This window comes from Diadema setosum, unplaced genomic scaffold, assembly GCF_964275005.1.
Source record: "Diadema setosum unplaced genomic scaffold, eeDiaSeto1 scaffold_34, whole genome shotgun sequence".
NCBI classification, from domain to species: domain Eukaryota; kingdom Metazoa; phylum Echinodermata; class Echinoidea; order Diadematoida; family Diadematidae; genus Diadema; species Diadema setosum.
Window position 1 is genome coordinate 109,206 of NW_027307660.1, and position 23,232 is coordinate 132,437.

General features: G+C 37.6%; 1 protein-coding gene across 1 annotated transcript; it reads right to left on the minus strand.

Moving 5' to 3' along the window:
• Positions 1 to 15,144: 15,144 nt before the first annotated feature.
• Positions 15,145 to 17,040, minus strand: LOC140245796 (uncharacterized). The gene is made up of 2 exons (XM_072325309.1): positions 16,927 to 17,040; positions 15,145 to 15,375 (listed from the first exon to the last, which is right to left on the minus strand). Exons 1-2 carry the CDS (start codon positions 17,038 to 17,040, stop codon positions 15,145 to 15,147), a joined length of 345 nt encoding a protein of 114 aa, XP_072181410.1.
• Between the last annotated feature and the right edge of the window lie 6,192 nt (positions 17,041 to 23,232).

A 23,232-nucleotide genomic window follows, 5' to 3' on the forward strand; every position in this document is an offset into this window, starting at 1 on the left:
ATTTCATCTACATTTGTATTCTTCTCTATCTCTGTGTTCTCTGTATTCCTTTTCCAACCAACCGGAAGCGCATCATATATCTTTTGAATACTCAAAATATTCAAATAATTAAATCCTTTATTATAAAAATATTCAACCGAAAATAATTTACCATTCCTATCCATTATATGTTCCAATCTAAAACATTTTTTCAAAAACAATTTTTCATCAAAACTGCATTTTCCCTCAATGCGAATCATTTTATTATTAAACAAAACTTCCTTCCTTATTTGATTATAATTACCTCTGAAATCCCTTGTTTTCACCCATGTTTTCAACAGATCCCTGTAAAATTCCGGTATAGACAAATTCAAAAGATAAATAAAATAGTTACAACAAAATATAAATTTACCTCCAATATGTTTAGTAACAAACTGAAAATATTGTTTCCATTTCATTTCTTGTTTACCATAAAATAACCTTTTAACCCACATTACTCTTTGAGCGTCGATTAATGATGAAAAATGCATAAATTTTACTCCCCCGCGTTCATAATCTAATACCAACACAGTTTTTTTAATTTTTGGTTTCCCTTGCCAAATAAATTCCCAAACAACCAAATCCAGTTCTTTATATACCCATTCTGGCAAAGGAGTTAGAGACCCCACATATATCAATTTAGAATAAATAAAAGTCTTCAATAACTGAATTTTACCAACTAATGTCAAATCTCGTTGCTTCCACCATATTAATAATTTCTTTATTTTACTAAGTATTTCTTTATAATTCAATTTTTCTTTCACCTCTGGATCCAAAGTAAAATATACCCCTAAAATCTTTAACTCCGTCACTTTTTGTCCAAAAGAAAAATCATAAGCACTATCTTTACTACTTCCCAATTCCAAAACTTTTATCTTATCTTTATTAAGTTTAAGTCCAGAGACCCGTTGAAAACAATCAAAAATAAATTCGATCCTCTTGATTGACTCAAGATCTTGTATCAAAAATGTAATATCATCCGCATAAAGCACTTGTCTAACTTCATTCCCTCCAAAACATAACCCTGAAATCTCCTTGTCTTTTCTTATCGAATGCGCTAACACTTCTATACATAAAATAAACAGATAGGGTGACAGTGGATCCCCTTGTCGAACCCCCTTTTCTATCTTAAAATACCCTGTCGACTTACCCCCGTTAAAAACACAGCTAAGAGCATTATTATAAAGAGTAGAAATCCATTTTCGGAATACAGGTCCAAAACCAAAATATAACAAGGCCTGTTGTAAAAAACTGTGAGCAACGGAATCAAAGGCTTTTTCGAAATCAATTGCAACCAAATAGCCTGGTAACTTAAAGTGGGAAGTATGGAAAATCATGTCATCAATAATACGTATTGCTTCCCCTATATATCTACCTTTCAAAAATCCCAATTGATCTTCCATTATAATTTCCTCTAAAACCTCTGTAATTCTCATTGTTAAAACTTTAGAAAGAATTTTATAATCCACATTTAATAAAGAAATAGGTCTATAATTCTTAATCTGCAAAACATCTTTACCTTCTTTTGCAATTAAAATAATCATTGCTTGTCTTTGGGAAGCCGATAGTTCCCCATTATGATACGCTTCATTTAAAGCTTCTACTACTAATTGTCCGATAACCGGCCAAAATATTCTATAAAATTCAACCGTTAGCCCATCATTCCCTGGTGATTTATTCAGTTTCATTTTTTCCAACACTTGTATACACTCCCTTTCTACTATTAACCCTTCACAATAATCTTTGGACTCCTCAGATAACCTGGGCAAGTCCTCAGAAAAAAACACATGATCTGAATTCAAAACTACATCTGATTTAGCATACAATCTACTATAAAAATCCTTAATTTCATTAATTATACCAGTTTCATCATAAATGATATCCCCCTTTTCATTAATCAATTTTTGTATATTAGTTTTTCTTCTATTTGACTCCATTAATTGCGTAAAATATCTCACATCTCTTTCTCCTCCTTCATACCAAGAGGCGCGGGAGCGAATCTTAACTCCTTCCTTATCATAATCATAACTAACCTGTAATTCCCTTTTTTTTCTTCAAGTCTCTTACATACTTCTTGATTTGGCTGAGAAATCAAACTATCCTCCAACTCTGCTACCTCTCTTTCCAATTTTTCTCTACTTTCCTTTCTATTTTTAGACATTTTCTTAGAGTACGTTTGTGTAAATTGACGAATTTTCCATTTCAAAAAATCCCAAAGTACTCTTTTATCCTGAATCTCTTCCTGTAAATCTCTCTTTAATTTCAAAATTTCTTCCTTCATTTGCTGAACATAAACCATATCATTACATAAACTGTTATTAAATTTCCAGTAAGAACTTCTATTTCTTATTTGATTTTCCCGGATATCCAAAAACCCTAACCCTATTGCGGAATGGTCCGGAGCAATTGAAGACATAATTTCACATTTAACCACAAAGTCTACTAAATCTTCTGAAATTAACCAATAATCCAATCGACTTTGCATAAATGGTACTTTCTGTCTATATGTAAATTGCTTTTTTGTTGGATTTCTCTTCCTCCAAATATCTACTAAATTCCATACTTCCATAAAATTATCCATTTCCAAATTAAACCTACTCTGACAAATTGACTTATTTCTACCAACATAATCACACTCTTCATTACGGATCATATTAAAATCCCCTCCCATTATAACAGATACACCCTCTCTATTCATTTCCCTCAATTGTCCCTCTAAATTCTTTATCATTTGTATTTGCTCTTTTTCTTTTCCCCTAACAGGAAAATACACATTACATAAAATCAATCTTAACCCTTTCAAATTACAATACATCAATATATATCTACCTTCTACATCACTTACCACCTTTTTCATTTCCAATTTTACTAACGAATTAACCAAAATCAAAACTCCTTTACTATGGGAGGTTCCATGGCTATAAACACATTGACCGTTCCATTCCGATGTCCATTTATCTTCTACATCTCTTGTACTATATGTTTCTTGTAAAAATACAAAATCTGCCCCTTTCTCCTTACACCAAGCAAAAATTCTCTGCCTTTTACCCTTTTCTCTTAATCCCTTTACATTTAAAGAAACATAACTACTTTTCCCCTCTCTATTATGCGCCATATACACACAAAAAAGTGAATCTCAGATTACTGACGGGAGTGACCACGACAGCAATCCGTAACAAAAATTTGATGTGCATTTCACCATCCACCACGAAATGCCCCCTGGTAACCAAAGAGTGATAAAAACCCCACAAACGAAGAAGAGAAAAAAAAAAAAAAAAAAAAAACGCACTCGTCCCTAACCCTTATACCTACCCAGCAAAACCTACCCTATCTAACCAATTCCCACCTGGCTCCCCAATAAAAAGAAATATAACCCTACAATCCACGTACTGACACCAATGAAGCTCAGTACCCTCCAGCAGCCTCTCCTCCTCCCCCGCACTACATTACGTTAAAAAAAAACCCTCCATTCATATTTTAAATTCTTACCAACAAGAAAAAAAAAAGAAAGAAGAGAAAAAAAAAATCCTCTCAAAACTTATTTATACTGCCCTTCATCACATGCCAGCATTATCCCTACAGCTTAAAAACAATAACCACAACCCAAAACTAATCATCACCCTACTCACCGATGTGCATAATGTCCCCACTACCCGTGTGTCGTATACACTAAACCTAAACCTTATACACTCGCACAAATTAAAAAAAAAAAAAAAAAAATCCAAGTCCATAAAACCACGCCTCCCTTGCACAAAGGTGTGCTTATTATTACCACCTACATTTTCCTCCATGCTATCTCCCTACGCCCCTAAATCCAGCACAAAACATAACTGATTAACGTAATAGCATAAACCCACGAACTATAATAACCGGACTCACACATAGGACGACACGCCCGGACATGATGAAACTCGAAATACACGAAAGGACATTCCACAACTGGGGGCATTAACTTAGAAATGTCTTAAATCAGAGACCGAATTAATCTTCCATCAATTTGTATACCGTGCGTATTGTCACTGCATAAAACAGATAAGAAACTTGCGTTCATTACAAATGTCATACCGATACACATCATACAATGCGTACATATCAAACTTCATAGGAGACATGGGTTGTTCAATACAACCTGACCCTTACGCAAGCCGGGCTCCCCAAACATAAGTCTTCCTTGCCCGCCAAAATATAACCCAGCGCTTTTTACCTCAACATTGACCAATGGCCTCCATCCAAACCATTAATCCGTGTTGGAATGTATTTAACCAGCTTTCCTCCCTAGACACATTGCTCCTGAGTTATTTCCCGATACACACATTTGATTCAAGACCATAGACAATAACATAAAAATTCAGTAATTAAAGCACAAACGACATGAAAAGTACCTTGTTTGTATATCTTAATACACACATTTCCCGAAACACACATTTCAAAACCTTAGGCAGTAACATGAATAATCGGTGATTAAAACATAAGAGAGATGAAACCTTCCCTGTTTATTATATCTTGCATCTGTTCACAACCTGAACCAAACAGAACCCAAACTTATCTGCACATGTGGAGTATGCATGCATTACAAAATGTCATACTGATAGCTCTTGGCTTATCGAGTGGTCATACCCGTGAACCCTGTGTGCCTACATAACCTAAACTTCATTTCCTCTGGTATAACACTTGAGATATTCAATACTACTCCGACCCTAACATGAAATAGAGCTCTCGCCCCCAAACCTCTGGCTCGTTCCAGAACATTGCAAAACGAAAGAATCTGCATATTTATAAATGCACATTCCTCTACTAAAGCTCTGTGACATCCCAGGTCAAAACACCGGCGTCGAGCATTTCTAATTAGCATGACAGTTAATCCCATCAAATAAACCCGTTCTGTGTGCACTGGTTGTCGTTGATTTTACTCTTTCTAAAGAACAATACACTCTTAGCAAGGTGCTCTTCATTCCTGCATACTTTCTCGACCAGAAAATAATAGACGTAGTTAAACACACAGGTCAGTAACTCATGCAGTGTAAGTCTTGTGCGGCACAAACAGATTCCAACCCGGGGGCACTGACTTGAAGTATCAATAGATGTGCCCAATCATAGAGAAAACAAAAAGGGGGAAACAAGCCCCATCACCTGTTTATTTTTATACATTGATGTGCCTTACTGTTACCAAAATACCAAAAACCATTTCCTTTATACTGCATATGCGTTGTTGCTCAATTTGCACTTACACATCGGTAATTAAAACACAAAAGCAATGAAAAGTACCCCGTTTATATACCTTGATACACACATTTCCCGAAACACAAATTTCGAGACCTTAGGCAGTAACATAAAAAATCTGTGATTAAAACATAAAAAAGATGAAACCTTCCCTGTTTATATATCTTGCATCTGTTCACAACCTGAACCAAACAGAACCCAAACTTATCTGCACGTGTGGAGTATGCATGCATTACAAAATGTCATACTGATAGCCCTTGGCTTATTGAGTGCTCATACCCGTGAACCCTTGTGCCTACAAAGCCCAAACTTCATTACCTTTGGTATAACCCTTGAGATATTCAAATACTACTCCGACCCTAACATGAAATAGAGCTCGCGCGCCCAAACCTCTGGCTCCTACCAGAACATTACAAAACGAAAGAATCTGCGTATTTATAAATGCACATTTCCTCTACTAAAGCTCTGTGACATCCCAGGTCAAAACACCGGCGTCGAGCATTTCTAATTAGCATGACAGTTAATCCCATCAAATAGACCCGTTCTGTGTGCACTGGTTGTCGTTGATTTTACTCTTTCTAAGGAACAATACACTCTTAGCAAGGTGCTCTACATTCCTGCATACTTTTTCGACCATAAAATAAGAGATGTAGTTAAACACACAGGTCAGTAACTCATGCAGTGTAAGTCTTGTGTGGCACAAACAGATTCCAACCCGGGGGCACTGACTTGAAGTATCAATAGATGTGCCCAATCATAGAGAGAGAGAGAGAAAAAAAAAAGAAAACAAACCCCATCACCTGTTTATTTTTATACATTGATGTGCATTATTGTTACCAAAATACCAAAAACCATTTCCTTTATACTGCATATGCGTTGTTGCTCCATTTGCACTTACACATTGGTAAATAAAACACAAAAGCAATGAAAAGTACCCCGTTTATATACCTTGATACACACATTTCCCGAAACACACATTTCAAGACCTTAGGCAGTAACATGAAAAATCTGTGGTTAAAACATAAAAGAGATGAAACCTTCCCTGTTTATATATCTTGCATCTGTTCACAACCTGAACCAAACAGAACCCAAACTTATCTGCACGTGTGGAGTATGCATGCATTACAAAATGTCCTACTGATAGCCCTTGGCTTATCGAGTGCTCATACCCGTGAACCCTTGTGCCTACAAAACCCAAACTTCATTACCTCTGGTGTAACCTTTGAGATATTCAAATACTAACCCGACCCTAACATGAAATAAAGCTCGCGCGCCCAAACCTCTGGCTCCTACCAGAACATTGCAAAGCGAAAGAATCTGCATATTTATAAATGCACATTTCCTCTACTAAAGCTCTGTGACATCCCAGGTCAAAACACCGGCGTCGAGCATTTCTAATTAGCATGACAGTTAATCCCATCAAATAAACCCGTTCCGTGTGCACTGGTTGTCGTTGATTTTACTCTTTCTAAGGAACAATACACTCTTATCAAGGTGCTCTTCATTCCTGCATACTTTCTCGACGAGAAAATAAGAGATGTAGTTGAACACACAGGTCAGTAACTCATGCAGTGTAAGTCTTGTGTGGCACAAACAGATTCCAACCCGGGGGCACTGACTTGAAGTATCAATAGATGTGCCCAATCATAGAGAAAACAAAACGACAACCTGCATACTTTCTCGACCATAAAATAAGAGATGTAGTTAAACACACAGGTCAGTAACTCATACAGTGTAAGTCTTGTACGGCACAAACAGATTCCAACCCAGGGGCACTGACATTGACATATCAATAGATGTGCCCAATCATTAAAAAACAAACAAACCAACAGACAAACAAACAAACCTTATCACCTGTTTATTTTTATACGTTGATGTGCACTATTGCAACCATAATACCAAGAACCATTTCCTTTATACTGCATATGCGTTGTTACACAATTTGCACTTACACAGCAGCATGGCTTGTTTGAGTGTACATGACCATTTCAATAGCAGATAAGAAAAAAAAAAATCCACTCCAAAAGCAAAAGAATTTAACTTAATATCAATCTGGAAAAGCGAGAGAGAGAGAGAGAGAGGGAAAAAAAAACAAAAAAAAAACAAAAAAAAAAACTGGTTGCCTTATACAACTCCGTGTAGTAATTTTCTGTTTAACTGCTTCATCATATACACTGTATATAACCAGTTAACGCTATCTGCAACAAATTATTACTTTTACTGTTAAATGTGCACTGCATCCCGTTTCTCTTGCTGACATACATTGGTGTATACACACTGGTTGCTCGCTATTGGTCCTACCCTTTCTGAGGAACCATGGCCTCTATACCATGATCCTCATTCATGCATACTTTCTCAAACCTAAGAAACATAATTAAGCACCCAGGTCAAATTACACAACATGCAGTGTATAGGCCATTATAACGGCCAAGACACCTTTTACCGAGTTGTACAAATACCAAAACCACCCTTACATAAACTAAAAGCTCCCGCTCCTAGAACCACTCCTCCCGGAATTCTTTCAAAACGAAAAATCTGCATATTCCTTGATGCACATTTCCTCTTCTAAAGCTCTGTGACCCCCAAAATCAGAAACCCGGCATCAAGCGTTTCTAATTAACATGACAGTTGATCCAATGACATAATCCCGTTCTGTGTGCACTAGTTGCCGTTGATCTTACTCTTTCTGAGGGACTATACACTCTATACCAAATGGTCTTTATTCATGCATACTTTCTCGACCAGAAAATAATAGACGTAGTTAAATACACAGGTCAAGTGACTCATGCAGTGTAAGTCTTGTACGGCACAAACAGATTCCAACCCGGGGGCACTGACTTGAAGTATCAATAGATGTGCACTTGCACTTGCAACACATGTCCTTTTCAAAGATCATTAATGCACATTCCTCTTCTAAAACTCTGTGGCACCCCAAGTCAAAACACCGGCATCGAGCCTTTCTATTAGCATGACAGTTGATCCAATCAATTAAACCCGTTCTGTGTGCACTGGTTGCCGTGGATACCATTTCTGAGGAACTATACAGATGCGAAATGCCCTTCATTGATGCATTCTTTCTCGATTATTAAAATAAAAAACATAGGTGCCTATAGTTAAGCCCACCGGTCCAAAAACTCATGAAGTGTGAATCTTGTACAATACAAACACTTCCAACCAGGGGGCACTGGCTTAGATGTATCGATATTTGAGCCCCAACAAGACAAGCACACACATAGAAAAAAAAAACAAAAAAAAAACAAACAAACATTACCTGTGCGCATATAGATGCGCACTATAGTGTACTAACGCAATAACTCCAATATACCGCAATTCGTTTTGATATACTAAATAATATGCCTACGTTATCTTGTATGTACACTGTACTTACAACGCCTAGCTTGTAAAAATGTGCATGTCCTTTTCAAAGGGAGATGAAAAATATTTCCACTCCAAAAACATCTTCTACCAACAATCACTAGACCAAATCTAAACTCCTAATGCAAGCAGACTCCTCAGAGTCTCCCTGCTATCACAATAATCCCATCAAACCTATATATTTATCTTTAACGCATTCATAGAAAACAAAAGGGACAAGAAGAAACTCTTTCCACCCACGAATTTAGCTTCACGAGAATCTGAAAACAAGGTCTAATTATCTCGTGCAGCTCGCCTTCTAATGAAATATTATTTAACTACTTCAACCTTCAAAATGGTATAACCCGCAAAAAAAAAAAAAAAAAAAAAAAATAACAGCTTTTCCTATATAGATACTTTTGCAATTGAAAACGTATTGCCTCCCGTCTCTCTTGCTTCTCTCCAGAACAAATATACATATATTCCCTGTAGCACTGTTTACATGCCTGAAACTATTCCATTTCCATTTATTCCAACTGAATTACTCTTTTTTTCTCTCTTAATACTGAAGTGGAGATAAGCACGTAAACATTCCTTCTTTCGCTATATCCAGTTCTAACACACCTCTACATAATGAACTCAAATTCCAGACCAATGCATCCTCCCTTTATAAATGTACATGGTTCCTCAGTTCAAACTGAAGAAAGAAAAAAGAAATATCTTTGAAAAAAGGGTAAAATACAAATATTCAAGTTTACCACCTTTCTGATACCAGAACACATATCAATGGAGTTCAGAAGTTCGTCGTGTGAAAATGTCCTCTGAATACATCCGATGATTTTTCCGCTAGGGAAAACATTATCTTTTGCCTAGCCGATCTAAAAAAACAAGTCAGTAATGTTCCAAACTTTCCTGTGTTCGTCTCTGTTGCTTCATACTTGCTTTTCCTCTGTAGTTTTCATCAAAAACTTCATCAGACTATTAATCTATCAACTGTTTCTTTCGTAAAATTGAAAAAAAAAAAAAAAAAAAAAAAAAACGAAATCCTTGACTATTAAAGTACTTGGTTTAATCCCTAACCTGCATCTGTCATTTCTCCTCCTTCAGGCGTCTTTCATACCTACTGCTGCGGCGGCTGCTCAAAAACATTCCTATGGCGGTATTCCTCGAAGACATCATGAGAATTTATGCTCTAAGATTGTATTCAAAATCAGATAATCTATGTTACACTTGCCCTCCTTCTTCCCGGCTGATTCCTACCTCCATCCTTTCGTTTGTAGTTGCGGTTGCATCCATTTGCTGCGGCTGCTGCTGCCTCATTGCCGAAGTATCGGGACGGTTCTTCCTTGCTGGCTCGGTGCGAAGCTGAATCCTCCTTTCTCCTTTCCCCCAGCGCTCGACAAAACTCACTTGCTGCTCTTTTGGGAGGAAGACCCGGTCGACATACAACTTCCAAGGTTCTGCCCGGGAAAAGTACGCGAGCTTGCCTGCCGCCCGGGCGGTTTTTAGCGCCGGTAACTGGGACTGCCGTTCGCGTCTGACCCGTCTGGGGAGATCCTCCGTGATGTAGATGGGTGTCCCCTTCAGGTGTTTCGCATTTCGTAGAACCATCTCCCGTTGTTTGTACTTCAGAAACCGCGCTTTGATAGGGCGCGGTCTTGCAGCGGCCGGTAGACGATGTACCCTTTGGTACTCAATTTGCTCCACTTCCTCGCGGGGTATTTGTAGCTTTTCCGACAGCAACTTGGCCAAAACGCTCTCCACATTTTCATTTTCAGCTTCCGGCACTCCAGTGAACACTAAGTTCTCCCTACATATGTAGGCGTTTACTCTGTCCAGCTCCTCTTCAATAGATTTCTTGTCCTCTTCCATTCTATGTTGTATCGTTGGTATCACGTCTTTCTGTATTGTTTCTAGGGTTTCCGCGTTGAAACCTACTGCCTTCGTTAAATCTACTAGCTTCTTGTCTATCTGGCGAACCTCCGCTGCAATTTTCATTTCCAGTCCCTTAATATTCTCCTGAATTTGCTCCGTCTGAGCTTGAAGCTGAGTTTCAAGGAGCCTTTGTATGGAGGGGAGGAGTGTAGGACTCTCCGGGGTGCTGTAAATTGGGCTAGCTCCACCTTTAGTGCTTGAACGAGGACGTGGCCGCTTTATCCCCGTTTGTGAAGCCATCGCGATGCACAAGCCGAACTAAAACCGCGGGGCCTCTGTCTAAGTCCGAAATTCTATAAAAACTCTATGGGAGGAGGAGAGAGCTGCGAGACACGTCTTCACCCCACGAGCGTCATGGTAGCGTCCAAAAAATCTAATATATAATCGATCGATTATTTTAGCAATCGATCATGAATCGATCAGTTACAAGGAAACTGACGATTATGGATTGTTTTGTAGAAATTTTAGAGGGATAATGATTGTTGGAGATGCGATTATGTTCAGTAATAATCTTTCAAACAATTATTGCTTTGTTATCTAATCATTTCCGTATGATGAGGAAGGTTAATAAGCGTTAGTATTTGAGGAAAAGGTCAGTAAGTAAAATACGTAACTGTTTCGGAAATATAACGGTCGGAGAATAATAAGAGGTGGAATATGTATCCAAACCGCTGGGTGGGCCTGGATACAGGCCAAATAGCTGGGTGGGCCTGGGTACAGGCCAAGGTGTGAATAATTAGTGTTGTGTTAAAGGGAAGATAAACCCCAAGAGCAATGTGGATTGAGTGAAAGCAGCAACATCAGTAGAACACATCAGTGAAAGTTTGAAGAAAATCGGACAATCGATGCAAAAGTTATGAATTTTTAAAGTTTTGGTGTTGGAACCGCTGGATGAGGAGACTACTAGAGGTTATGACGTATGAGTGGACAACAATACCAAGAAAATATAAAGAAAATCCTACAAAAATCAATTTTCCATGAAAATTACAAATTCCGTCAACTTGATATTGACATATGCTAAGGGTAGCAATTATTCCCCCTGCTTTCTGAAAGCGGTTGGTCCATTGCTCTTTCATAATTCTAGAAAAGTGAATTTTTGTTGAATTTCCTTTATATTTTCTTTGTATTGTTGTCCACTCATACGTCATATCCTCTAGTAGTCTCCTCATCCAGCGGTTCCATTACCAAAACTTTAAAAATTCATAACTTTTGCATCGATTGTCCGATTTTCCTCAAACTTTCACTGATGCGTTCTACTAATGTTGCTGCTTTCACTCAATCCACATTGCTCTTGGGGTTTATCTTCCCTTTAACACAACACTAATTATTCACACCTTGGCCTGTACCCAGGCCCACCCAGCTATTTGGCCTGTATCCAGGCCCACCCAGCGGTTTGGATACATATTCCACCTCTTATTATTCTCCGACCGTTATATTTCCGAAACAGTTACGTAAAGCGTTGATTGAAGTGGATACTACTGCCTGGACCGCTTCCCTTGAAGTCTGCAGCAGTATAACACAAGTATTGGTGAGTAGTGCAGTGCAATTACGGAACTGATGAAATGATATGCGAGTGAACTGGTATTGGTATCTGCGATTAGATGAGCTGCTCTGGTACTGGTATCTTCGTTGGATGAATTGTGACTGGTAGTATTTTGGTAGTAAGCAGTAATGGGAATAGACTGGTAGTAAGTAACCCAGCAATATGGTACATCTCAACGCCGTTCTCCACACCTGGTTGTATATTTCAACCAAACGGACCCCAGCCTAGCTCGGACCATCCTGACCCTTCTCCAGCTAGTTGCCGGGGCCGGATGGCACACAGCATATAACAACAGATACACTAGCGACAGAAGGAGAGAAGGCTACAATATATATATATATATATATATACAAAAATCAAAGAGGCACCGTCAGGGAGGGCGTTCAGAGAGCTGAAGCTGTAAGGCACGTACAGCAGACCGACAGGAGAGCTAAGAGAAAGGCACGGGCAGTCTTATCTAGTATCAGCCCCAACAGACTTCATCTGCTGCAAGTGCTCTAAGGATTGCCACTCAAGAGTGGGGCTTTACAGCCACTCAAGGCAGTGCAAACTTCTTGCCTAGCTAGCGCTACGCCATCGTTTCTCTAGACGAATGGATGCCAACCAACTATATATATATATTACATAAAGTATAAAGTATATAGTAGGATGGACGACGTTGCTTTATAGATACGTAGCTGGACAGTCTGTTTCGGCCGAAGCCTCGTCAGCAACTAAATCAACTTCGTAACAGTTTCTTGTTTAAGAACAGAGTAAGACATACAGGTCTGGTGCAAACAAGAGATACATGCACACACACACACACACACTCACACACACACACACACACACACACACACACACATACACACATATATACATATATATATATATATATATATATACATATACATATATCGACTTCATTCTTTTTCTCCTAATTCATATCAGAACGCTTTATTTCCCTCCTTTCATAACTTCCGTCAAGTCAAAATTGAATAGAGTGGACAAACGCACACTGTATACATGATTTTCACATTCATGCCTGGCATGATTTTGTTACATTTTTTATTTTCTTTCCTCGATAAATTGAATGCCTTCGAAGATGTTTCTTCATTTGAGTGTTCCAGAGTGTATGCGCTATTATTTTCATTATTATCTTTTTTTTTTAATAAATGATAATTGCATGTTGGAAAATAAGCTATATAAGCCGAACCGCATCACAAGAGGTATTGGATGTATATTGTATACAACATATATGTCGAATCGAATGCATCTCGGATGCATCTCGGACGTATCTCGAACGCATCTCCGACGCATCTCTAAAGGGTTTGTCAAATGATCGTGAGTTACTATATACATTACATGCTTGTAGGGACACAATGAATTCAGCCAATAGACGAAACAATTCCCCACTCAAGAGTTATCGCAAAGAACATGAATTTCAAAGGATAGAACTCACAATATGTGTATTTTTCTCTACTTTGAATGCATATTATAAATGCATTTACATTGTTCAAAAACATCTGCCTAGAGATGAAAGGAATGAGTGAATAATCAGACATGATATTTATGTCTGATCTGGTATGGGGAGAATTTATTTGAAAAGCATGAAACAATTTCGGTAACACGTCGAATGGGGCCCTTTAGGGTAACGATATTGCATTTTGTCTCTCATTGTCGCCACTGCGGGAGCAGAAAATGTTTTCTTTTTCTTTTTCTTTTTTTAATTTCTGCAAGACGATGGCCACAAAGAAATGATTATGGTAATCTCATTAGTCTTTTGTAATATGTAATGTCTGGTTTCCAAATTGAAAAAGAAACCCACACAACGCAGTCAATGTGTACACATAATAATAGAGGTGTAGGGCAAGAGCTTAACCGAAATACATACGACATTGATGCACCAATACACCCAAAGTTTTGTACAGTCAGAGTCAAGATGGAGCCATTAGGACTGAAAACGAAATGCAATAATGCCACGAATAATTAGGCAACGTCGCTCCTAGCTATACGCACTTCGTTCTCGTATACGATAAAGAAATATTGAAACAACTTTATTGTCACCGATTATGTGATTGAATTACCCATGACTGACGTCATGGTAGAGAGGGCTTTTACGGTTTGCAAGCCTTTAAACTTTTTTGTTTGTTTTGTTTTGTTTTGTTTTTGTTTTTGTTTACCTAGGCAAATATTGTTGAAACATTAGAACTTAGCTGCACTGTAAAAACATGGGTGTTAGATTTAACACCACGGGTGTTAAATCTAACACCGATCAAACTTCAATAAAGGACCACACCCACAGGTGTTGGTGATGGTGTTGAAAAGTGTTCACCTGACACTTCGTGGTGTTAATTTGACTCTGTACCTGGTGTTATTTTTACACTGTACTGGTGTTAATTAAAAAATGACACCACATGGTGTTGATTTGATATTTGTTGGTGTTAATATCAATAGTTTAACACCCGTCCAGCTTCAATAAGAGACCACACCAGCTGGTGTTACTGTGGTGCAAATTTATTTTCACATTTTTTCAAAAATCTAGTATTTTAATGTAAAATTCTTGATCGTCTTGTTTAAATTAAAAATCAACAAGAAGTGCAGTTACTAAGAAACTCTTCAAAAAAAAAAACAGTTTAAAATTTGGAAATGACACCCAGAGGTGTTAATTTAACACCAGAAATAAGCACCGAAAATTTAACACCAGCTCGGTATTGACTATTTAACACCGGACTTTTTGCAGTGTGTTATGAATAAATTTAATTGATGTGCAAATCAATACTGATTGAAATCATTCATTGACGTTATGTCGACGTATACTCGTATTATTATCACACAATAGCATGTATACATGGTATGTGTAGACTATCTTTGTGCCCATGAATATACATGCTTATGAGAACAATCTTCGCAACATAAAATTTCCACCGCACATACATTCTGACAAACAAAATATGTGATTGCAAGTGTTAAAAATATAAGTAGTAAAAACGTAGCAAAACATAACCTTAAAAAAAGGAGATGTTTTTATTTTTTCATTTTTTTACATCAGACCAAGGCACAATCATTATCAAGAGAGAAGTTACTGTGCACTATCATATTATGGCGCTTTGCATTGACACAGCCACGATTACTCCAATCGCCATGATGGCGAAGAATCTTGCGGAAAGAGCGCCACCTCCGTTGCACAGATCATCCGTGCAGCAGTACACGCATGCGGTCTGGGCCCCGAGACTCTCGCAGTCGTTAGCACATGGCAATAATGTGACTTCCCAGCAGTAACGTGCAGCGATGCTCAATTCGCCATTCACAGTAGTAATGCCCTTCTGTAAGGCCAGACGAAAGAAACCCGGGAGAGAAAAAGGTTGTTGATTTAAAATAATCTAGCAATAATGTCCAAAGGGTGCCTAAAAATGGCCGACTCTTTGTTCAAACAAAGACATCTTGCTTAGAGGATGTTTATGAGTAAAGAACACCCTTGATAATTGTTTTTATTGCAATAGTAGTAGTGTACTATTTTATTGATATTCATGATTTGATTTTAATTTGACTTACTTTGAATTTATTTCCACTTTGTTTTCACAAAATTATGAAAAAAAAACATAACGGAATTACAATTATTATTACAATAATTATTACTAAATAATATACAATAATATTTTGTCCATTTTTAAGTTTAAAAAAAATAATCGAAACATTAATACTAATAACATATAACATGCAACAAATGGTAGTAGTCGTAAGAACCAAAGTGGGGGAGCCGAAATCAAAAGCATAGTTTGTATTACTTAGGCCCCGGAAAAAAAAAAAGAAGATATTAAATCACATGACATCCCTCATAATGAGACACATAACAATAAATAGGTTATTATACTGGAAAGGTATAAAGAACCACAACAATAACTAAAACTGAAGTTCCGCATTAAAAGAGAAAGAGAGAGAGAGATAGAGAGAGAAAGAGAGAGATCAGGAGAGAGGATAAGAAATAGAGGGAATAAATTTTATGTATTTATCTATCTTTTTTTTAAGTTTGGCCCAGGTAATCTTATTGGCTCTTATGCGTGGATATTTTTCCCGTTTCTGATGTTTGAAGGACGAATCCACCTTTTGTTTTATTTTAAGGACAAGTTTACCTTCGTAGACATGTGGGTTGAGTGAATGCAGCAATATTAGTAGAACACATATTTCAAAGTGAGAGTTTGAGGAAAATCGGACACTCCGTTCAAAAGTTATGATCTTTTTTTAAAGTTTCTGCTCGGTAACGACTGGATGAAAAGACTGCTATAGCTTGTGATGTCAAATGTTGTGTACAACGATATAAGGAAAGAATAAAGAATATTCTTAATATAAAATATTTTAACACGCCCGCAAATAACAAAAGAACATTCGCCTTCTCTCTTTCAGAAGGCAGGGTGAATAATATTGCCCTAAACATACGCCAGTAACAAGTTGAAGAAATGTGCACTTTATTAAAAAAAAAAGTTTTGTGAAATTCTCTATTTATTTTCCTTATATCGTTGTACGCATGTGACATCATACACTCTAGTAGTCTTCTCATCCAGCAGTGACTGCGCAGATACTTGAAAAAAAACCAACAACATGACTTTTGAACGGATTGTCCGATTTTCACTGATGTGTTCTACTAATATTACTGCATTCTCTCAATCGTTATGTATATGAAGGTGGACTTGTCCTTTAATAAATATCGTAATACATATCATTGCAACCTGGAATATTCTGTATTTACAGATGGAGATGGGCTTTCCTCCATCAAATAGATTGAATCACATATAGAATCGGAATTAGTCCTTATGTATATGGAAAATTGTTGACTGAGACAACAATTTTTAGGATTAAGAACACTCAGTTTGCTTTACCAGGCATCCGTCTGTACATTCGATTGTGGCAATGCCTGTGGAATTAAACGGATCTGCACAACCGGGATCGCCCTCTCCATTGGTCAGTGCACAGCTGTAACATTGGACTCCCATCACCGTTTTCACGTGCACTATACAGGAGGAACAAGAAATTGATTTTTTTTTTTAATGCAGACGTGGTTGTTTAAAATTGCGTTGTTTTATGACTTTACCTACTTGTAGAAACAAAAATCATATGAACATGCATGGTGTCACGCAAACATAGTATAATAAAAAGTAGCGGAAACGCGACGTGACCAACGCTGTCTACACACCCTATTAGCAAAAGACGCACGGTTCTATTCCTTTCGCGAATAACTTAAATATTACAATCAATACGTGTACTACAGAACACAGAGGGAACAAGAAGTCGGATTTATTAATGCAGACTGGCTGTTTAAAATTGCGTTGCTTTATGTCTTTACCTACTATACTTGTAGAAAAAACAAACAAACGTGTAAACACGGTGCCACGCAAACACAGTTTAATAAAAAGTCGTGGGAACGCGTCGTGACTGACGCTGTTTAGGCCTCAACCTATTGGCAAAGGCGCTAAGGTTCTATTCCTTTCGTGAATAACCTAAATAATTACAATCAATACGTGCAATACAGAACACAGAAGGAACAAGAAGTCGGATTTTTTAATGCAGACTGGCTGTTTAAAATTGCGTTGTTTTATGACTTTACCTACTTGTAGAAACAAAAATCATATGAACATGGTGCCAAGCAAACATAGTACCATAAAAAGTCGCAGAAACGCGACTTGACTGACGCCGTAATACACACTTTTATAATTGGCAAAAGCCCCAAGGTTGTATTCCTTTAGCGAATAACCTGGATATAGATGCCCCAAGTTAAAAAGGAGAACTAGAGTTGATGTCAACACCTATTTTTTTGTAGGTAATTAAATTGATGATAGCGGCAACATGAAGAACAAAAGAAATACGCCTACTTGATATAATCGTATCTGAAGTTTCATAATAACTCAACTATGACATGGTGCAGAATATATATATATACATATATACTTGTATATATGTATATATATATATATATATATATATATATATATATATAAGAAAGTGTCTCAACTACGCCATGGATCCAACGATTACAAAGTTTTCGGTCTGCCTCCGACCTTCGTCATTGTCTTTGCACTGACGAAGGTCTGAGGCAGACCGAAAATTTTGTAATAAAAATTTTTGTAATCGTTGGATCCATGGCGTACTTGAGACTCTTTCTTCTAATAATTACAACATTCGAAGTCCAACACGTCGAGAGTTCCAAGATATGTGTATATATATATATATATATATATATATATATATATATATAAACATATGTCTGCTATTTACTATGTCACAAATATACACATCATTAATTTGTCTGTTAAGAAAAGGTTACTGAGTAAAATGCGAAAAAAGAAAGAAAGCAGAAATGCCCTTATTGTGTATAACCAAGCTTGTGACATGGTCACAAAATTGATAACTTAAAAATTGAACGATAAAAGGGAAGACGTTGTGGTACTCTTTAGCCCGCTACACTACGTCGACAGCTCGTGAAACAGATCAAGGCATGCATGTATTGTTGTAAGTTTAGAATTTCGGGCATTTGTCGATGCTTAATGTACGCAGATAACAGTTTGCATTTACTTCAGAGTAGCTAGAAGTCATACACTAAATGTAGATTTCAGTCGTTAGTGTAAATTACTGGGGTTTCCTATAGCAAAGTACACTTCAAATGCTTTACATATCGCATAACATGTTGAGATAACGCATTGTTCTTGAAATATTCATTTTCATAACATTCTATACATGAATGTATTTTTTTTTTCAAAAAGATGTAAATCAGAAATGAAACAAAACATAGGCCTATTCATAATTAAGAAATACAGACAATTAAGATTTAATTCCATATGAGATCAATGTTAGATAATCTGGAAAAATGTTAACTGGTGGTGACAAAAAAAGCAAATCACACATAAAAAGCACATGTCAGCCATCGACAATGACCATTAACTTGTCTTACATATACACGAAACATAATATCAAACTAATCACTTTAAATACCAAAACAGATAAACATTCTTATCAATCATCTCTATTTGAAAACAAATCAATAATGTTCGTAAGGTGCCCCTTGCGGCTAGCGTTATACGTACAATTATATTAGGCTGCCCACGGCAGCATATGATTGATTAGAGATTTTGTTTTGTAATATCAGAATATCGGAATCAATTCCCGATTGGCTTCAAAAGATAGAATAATTCCAAAGTCAACAGCAGAGCTTTCATCAAAATCGGGTCCGTAATTAGAAATGTAAGGAATCCCAGATTTTCAATTGCATTCACCAAAACATAAGGTGTAAACTTCCAAAAATATGACGCAAAAGAGAGCAGGAAATAAACAAGGAGACAAACGAAAAAAGCTCACCAAGGCACACAATGGCTGCAGCCAAGAGATGGTACCTCATGTCTGTTGCTTTCTCCTCACAACCAAAGACACGAACTATTGAGACGGAAATATCATGAAAATTTTCAGTTGAAAATCTGAGACAATCTGACAACTTATCAACGCCCTGAAGAGATCCCGCCTCCCCGTACGAACACACATACCCAAAACATGAACATGATATAGATATATTACATTACAACTGTGGTGTTGTTTTGAAAACCATTCATCACGTATCATTAATTATCTATGACATGATCATTTGACACGTTAGGGACCGGGTTTACCTCTTGTGTTATTCATAAAAGTGCCAGAAATAGCATAAATTATTTTAACATAATTTGAAAGATTATGCATTTTAGCAAGGGTTTTCTTTCAAACTAAATTATTTCAGATAATTTAGCTCAAAGTCGTAAACACGTTTGAAGTTGGACTGCGCTAAAACGTTTGAACTGAACCATTCAGCCTGCAAATGTGAACTCGTCTGGGAAGTAGGACTATCTTTTATACAGAGACAGAAACATTGTCGTGGGTTTAACCGGACTTCTTCAACTGGGTGTTACTTTATTAAAGAGTAATTGATCATCTTCGAATCTTAATCTCACTCCGTACAACTCCTCTTTGCCAGATCTGATGCAATGGATGATAGCCGAGATCCGAAAAAAAGTTTCGAGGCAAAACTTACCTTTCCTCGAACCTTTTGTACAAGGATCAGCAGCAACTCGGCAGCAACTGGACTCTCTGGGAACTTCAAGAAGCAGCTGCTCTTTTATCGTCAGGCTGTATGTATGACGTAGGGTTTGCTTTCATGTTTTATGGGCAGATAGGTTAGGGGTAGGCAGGAAAGGCGCGGTAATGATATAGGAATGGAAACTTCTGATGGGTCGCGATTGTTTGACAATGACACTTGTGTAAAGAAAGATTACACCATCAATGTTGGGTTACGCTTTCCATTATATTTTCACATAAAACCCTTAATTTTCGGCTTCGTTTGCTCGAAAATGGAGGACTGCATATGGGAGGAATCACGAGAGGGGAGAAGGATACGAAAAGAAAAAAAAAATGTAAGCATTTCTTGTTGGTGGTGTCATTGTTGCTGTCGACAACGAATATAATAAGCTTCATCTTTGAATGGACCTATTAATGCACGAATAAAGAAACAAACGGGAGTATAAATGAAGGCAATACAGAAAATTGAGCAGCTGAGTGTAAGAATGGTCCACGTTCCAATCTGGCTATCATTAGCAACAAATTCATTATGACATAAAAATGTGAATCCCTGATTAAAATATAATCAGCCTTAATCCAAGCCGTTTGTAGATTCGCCCAATTCGTCACTCAATTTTCACCTGTTATCATTTCAACACTAAATGTATACCACAAGACAGTAGGATTACATGACTGAAGAAAAAAAGAAAGAAAGGTTATAAAGGGATCATAACTCAGTGTTTCCAACACAACACTTTCAAGAACCATACATAATCCTAAATATGACATTGCATATGCAGACAAAACTTGCAGCAGAACATTTCAGATGGGTTATATTTCATTTCTTACAAAACTTTGATTGGCTTTTCGGAGCAAAATAAAACTTCTGTCCTCCCTGCTGTTTCGGGAACATATCTGCAGAAATCCTTTAGACTGAATCATCTGCGCAAAAACCGTGCACTCGTGAGGAATAGCGAGCTGTGAGAACTGTAATACATGGAAAAGATTCAGTTTTCGTGTCATTGGGATTTGGGCTGAACGAAACATCACTTTGAACCGTATAAATGTAGTGCTGTCAATATGAAGTTAGAAGTTATAGCATTGTATAGTTGATCTATTTATATAATAATTACACTCTAGGGATTAAAAAAGCAAGTTGAATTTGGTCTTTTGTACTATGTGATAGGAAAGTGCTACCACCTAAACTCCGGCTCCTCCTCCCCCCCCCCCCCCCCCCTCCCCTCCGGAAAAGGAGAGACAAATATGATGCCATGGAATGCAAGCGAAATGCAGGTTGGATAATTACGGAACAGTATACAAGTAGAATAATCGGGGTCATCCCACTACTCCGACACCCACGAGTCATACAGCCCACGAGTTCGACATTGAAAACAGGTCCATGAGTCATACAGCTCACGAGTCCTACAGCCCATGAGTTCGACACTAGGCAAAAGAAGCCCATGAGCTCGACACTAGATAAAAACAGCCCACGAGTTCGACAGATACATCACGGCGCTTAATGTGTCGGTCTCGTGGGCCTTGTTAGCTTGGTGTCGAACTCATGGGCTGTATGACTCGTGAGCTGTATAACTCATGGGCTGTATGACTTGTGAGCTTTATGACCCGTAGGCTGTATGACTCGTGGGTGTCGGTCTCGTGACGTGCACCTGAATAATCAGGGTACACATATTAGTCGGGTTCCTTATGTAATTTCGCCGGATTTTTTTGGAGAGTATCAAAATTATACATTTTTGGAAAGGTTATTGCATAAGCAATCAGGAAAACAATGTTTCCATTTGCGCCGATAACTATATGGCCGCCATCTTGGATTTTTCCAAAATGGCCGCCGTAAAACATGTTTTCTTCAATACATCGGTTTCTAAATGACCCAGAAAGTTGATTTTGACAGCAAAACTAAACCATTTTCAGGGCCAAGAAATCCAACGGCAGCAAAATGGATTAGCTAAATTCAACAATAGCCTTACATGACTGACTCACTGACAAGACATGAACATTGCAATAAGTTAGAGTCCATGGCAGTGGGACCAATATGCTCATCATAAGAGAAATGGATTAAATCTCTAGGCATCTAAGAAGACTTCCAATGGCAGGGGAAACCTCATTAAAAAAAAAAGAGTCAGATTCAACTGTGAACTTGCCTGACTGACATGTCCTATTTCATTGTCTGTATTAAGTAATCAGATATGAATGTTCCATTACCCCCAATCGGTCCAGGCGTGTTAGGTTGTGCTAAAACTGCCCCCCCCCCCCCCCGTTCTCGGCCATCAGTTTGGCATGCATGACACCCGTAATCTACATAATTATTATTTTAGTCTAATTAGATAATTGAGAGTCACTTTTTGGTTTGTATATCTGTTGTAGCATATGTTAAACAAGTGTATGTCATAAAAAAATCTAATAAAAGTCATTCAATTCTTATGTATTTTGTTATTTTCTGATTTTTATGTATTTTATATTTGTTTTTTACTCTTGTTTTTTCTTTTTTAATTGACATTGACACTGACCACTTTTCTAAAGTAATCAGCATAAAATCAATAATCAAAGTGATTAATTGTAACGGGTTTTATGAGCTGTGTCTAACCAAAGAACCAACATAGTCCTCCTGACAGAAATTTGTTTAATATCTGAGGCAGCCAACTTTCTTTCCATCTCATCTCAATCATTGCCATCGTCATAGTTTCATTTTTGGTCTGAATACCCTCATCATTTTGACACTAGCTGCTGCCTCATCAATGCCAGGAGGCACCAAGAGCGCATACAGTAGCCAAGACAACATGAAGTTCTCCCAGTCAAACTGGGCATTTCAGGTTAGGTCTGGCATCCAGCATTTGAACCACGTTCTCATAAAGAGCAATGACAAAATAATGAAACGACTGTAGGGTGCTCTTCAACAGTCACTTTCTCAGTTGACTAGCTTGGATGATCACAGTCAGCAGGGTTGACCACTCATGTGCCACCTCTAGGAGTATTGGTATGGCTCCTGCCTGGAATGGGTCAATGGCCTGCTTTCAGACATGTCGGAATTGCTCAGCCTGGAATATTGCTCGATGTTTCCCCTACTTCCATTCTAAATGAAAAAGTTGCAACAA

Coding starts and splice junctions, on each gene's coding strand:
- LOC140245796 (XM_072325309.1), bottom strand. CDS start 17,040: ATGGGAGTCCAATGTTACAGCTGTGCACTGACCAATGGAGAGGGCGAT. Junction 15,376..16,926: donor AATGTACAGACGGATGCCTG/GTAAAGCAAACT, acceptor CTGGCCTTACAG/AAGGGCATTACTACTGTGAA.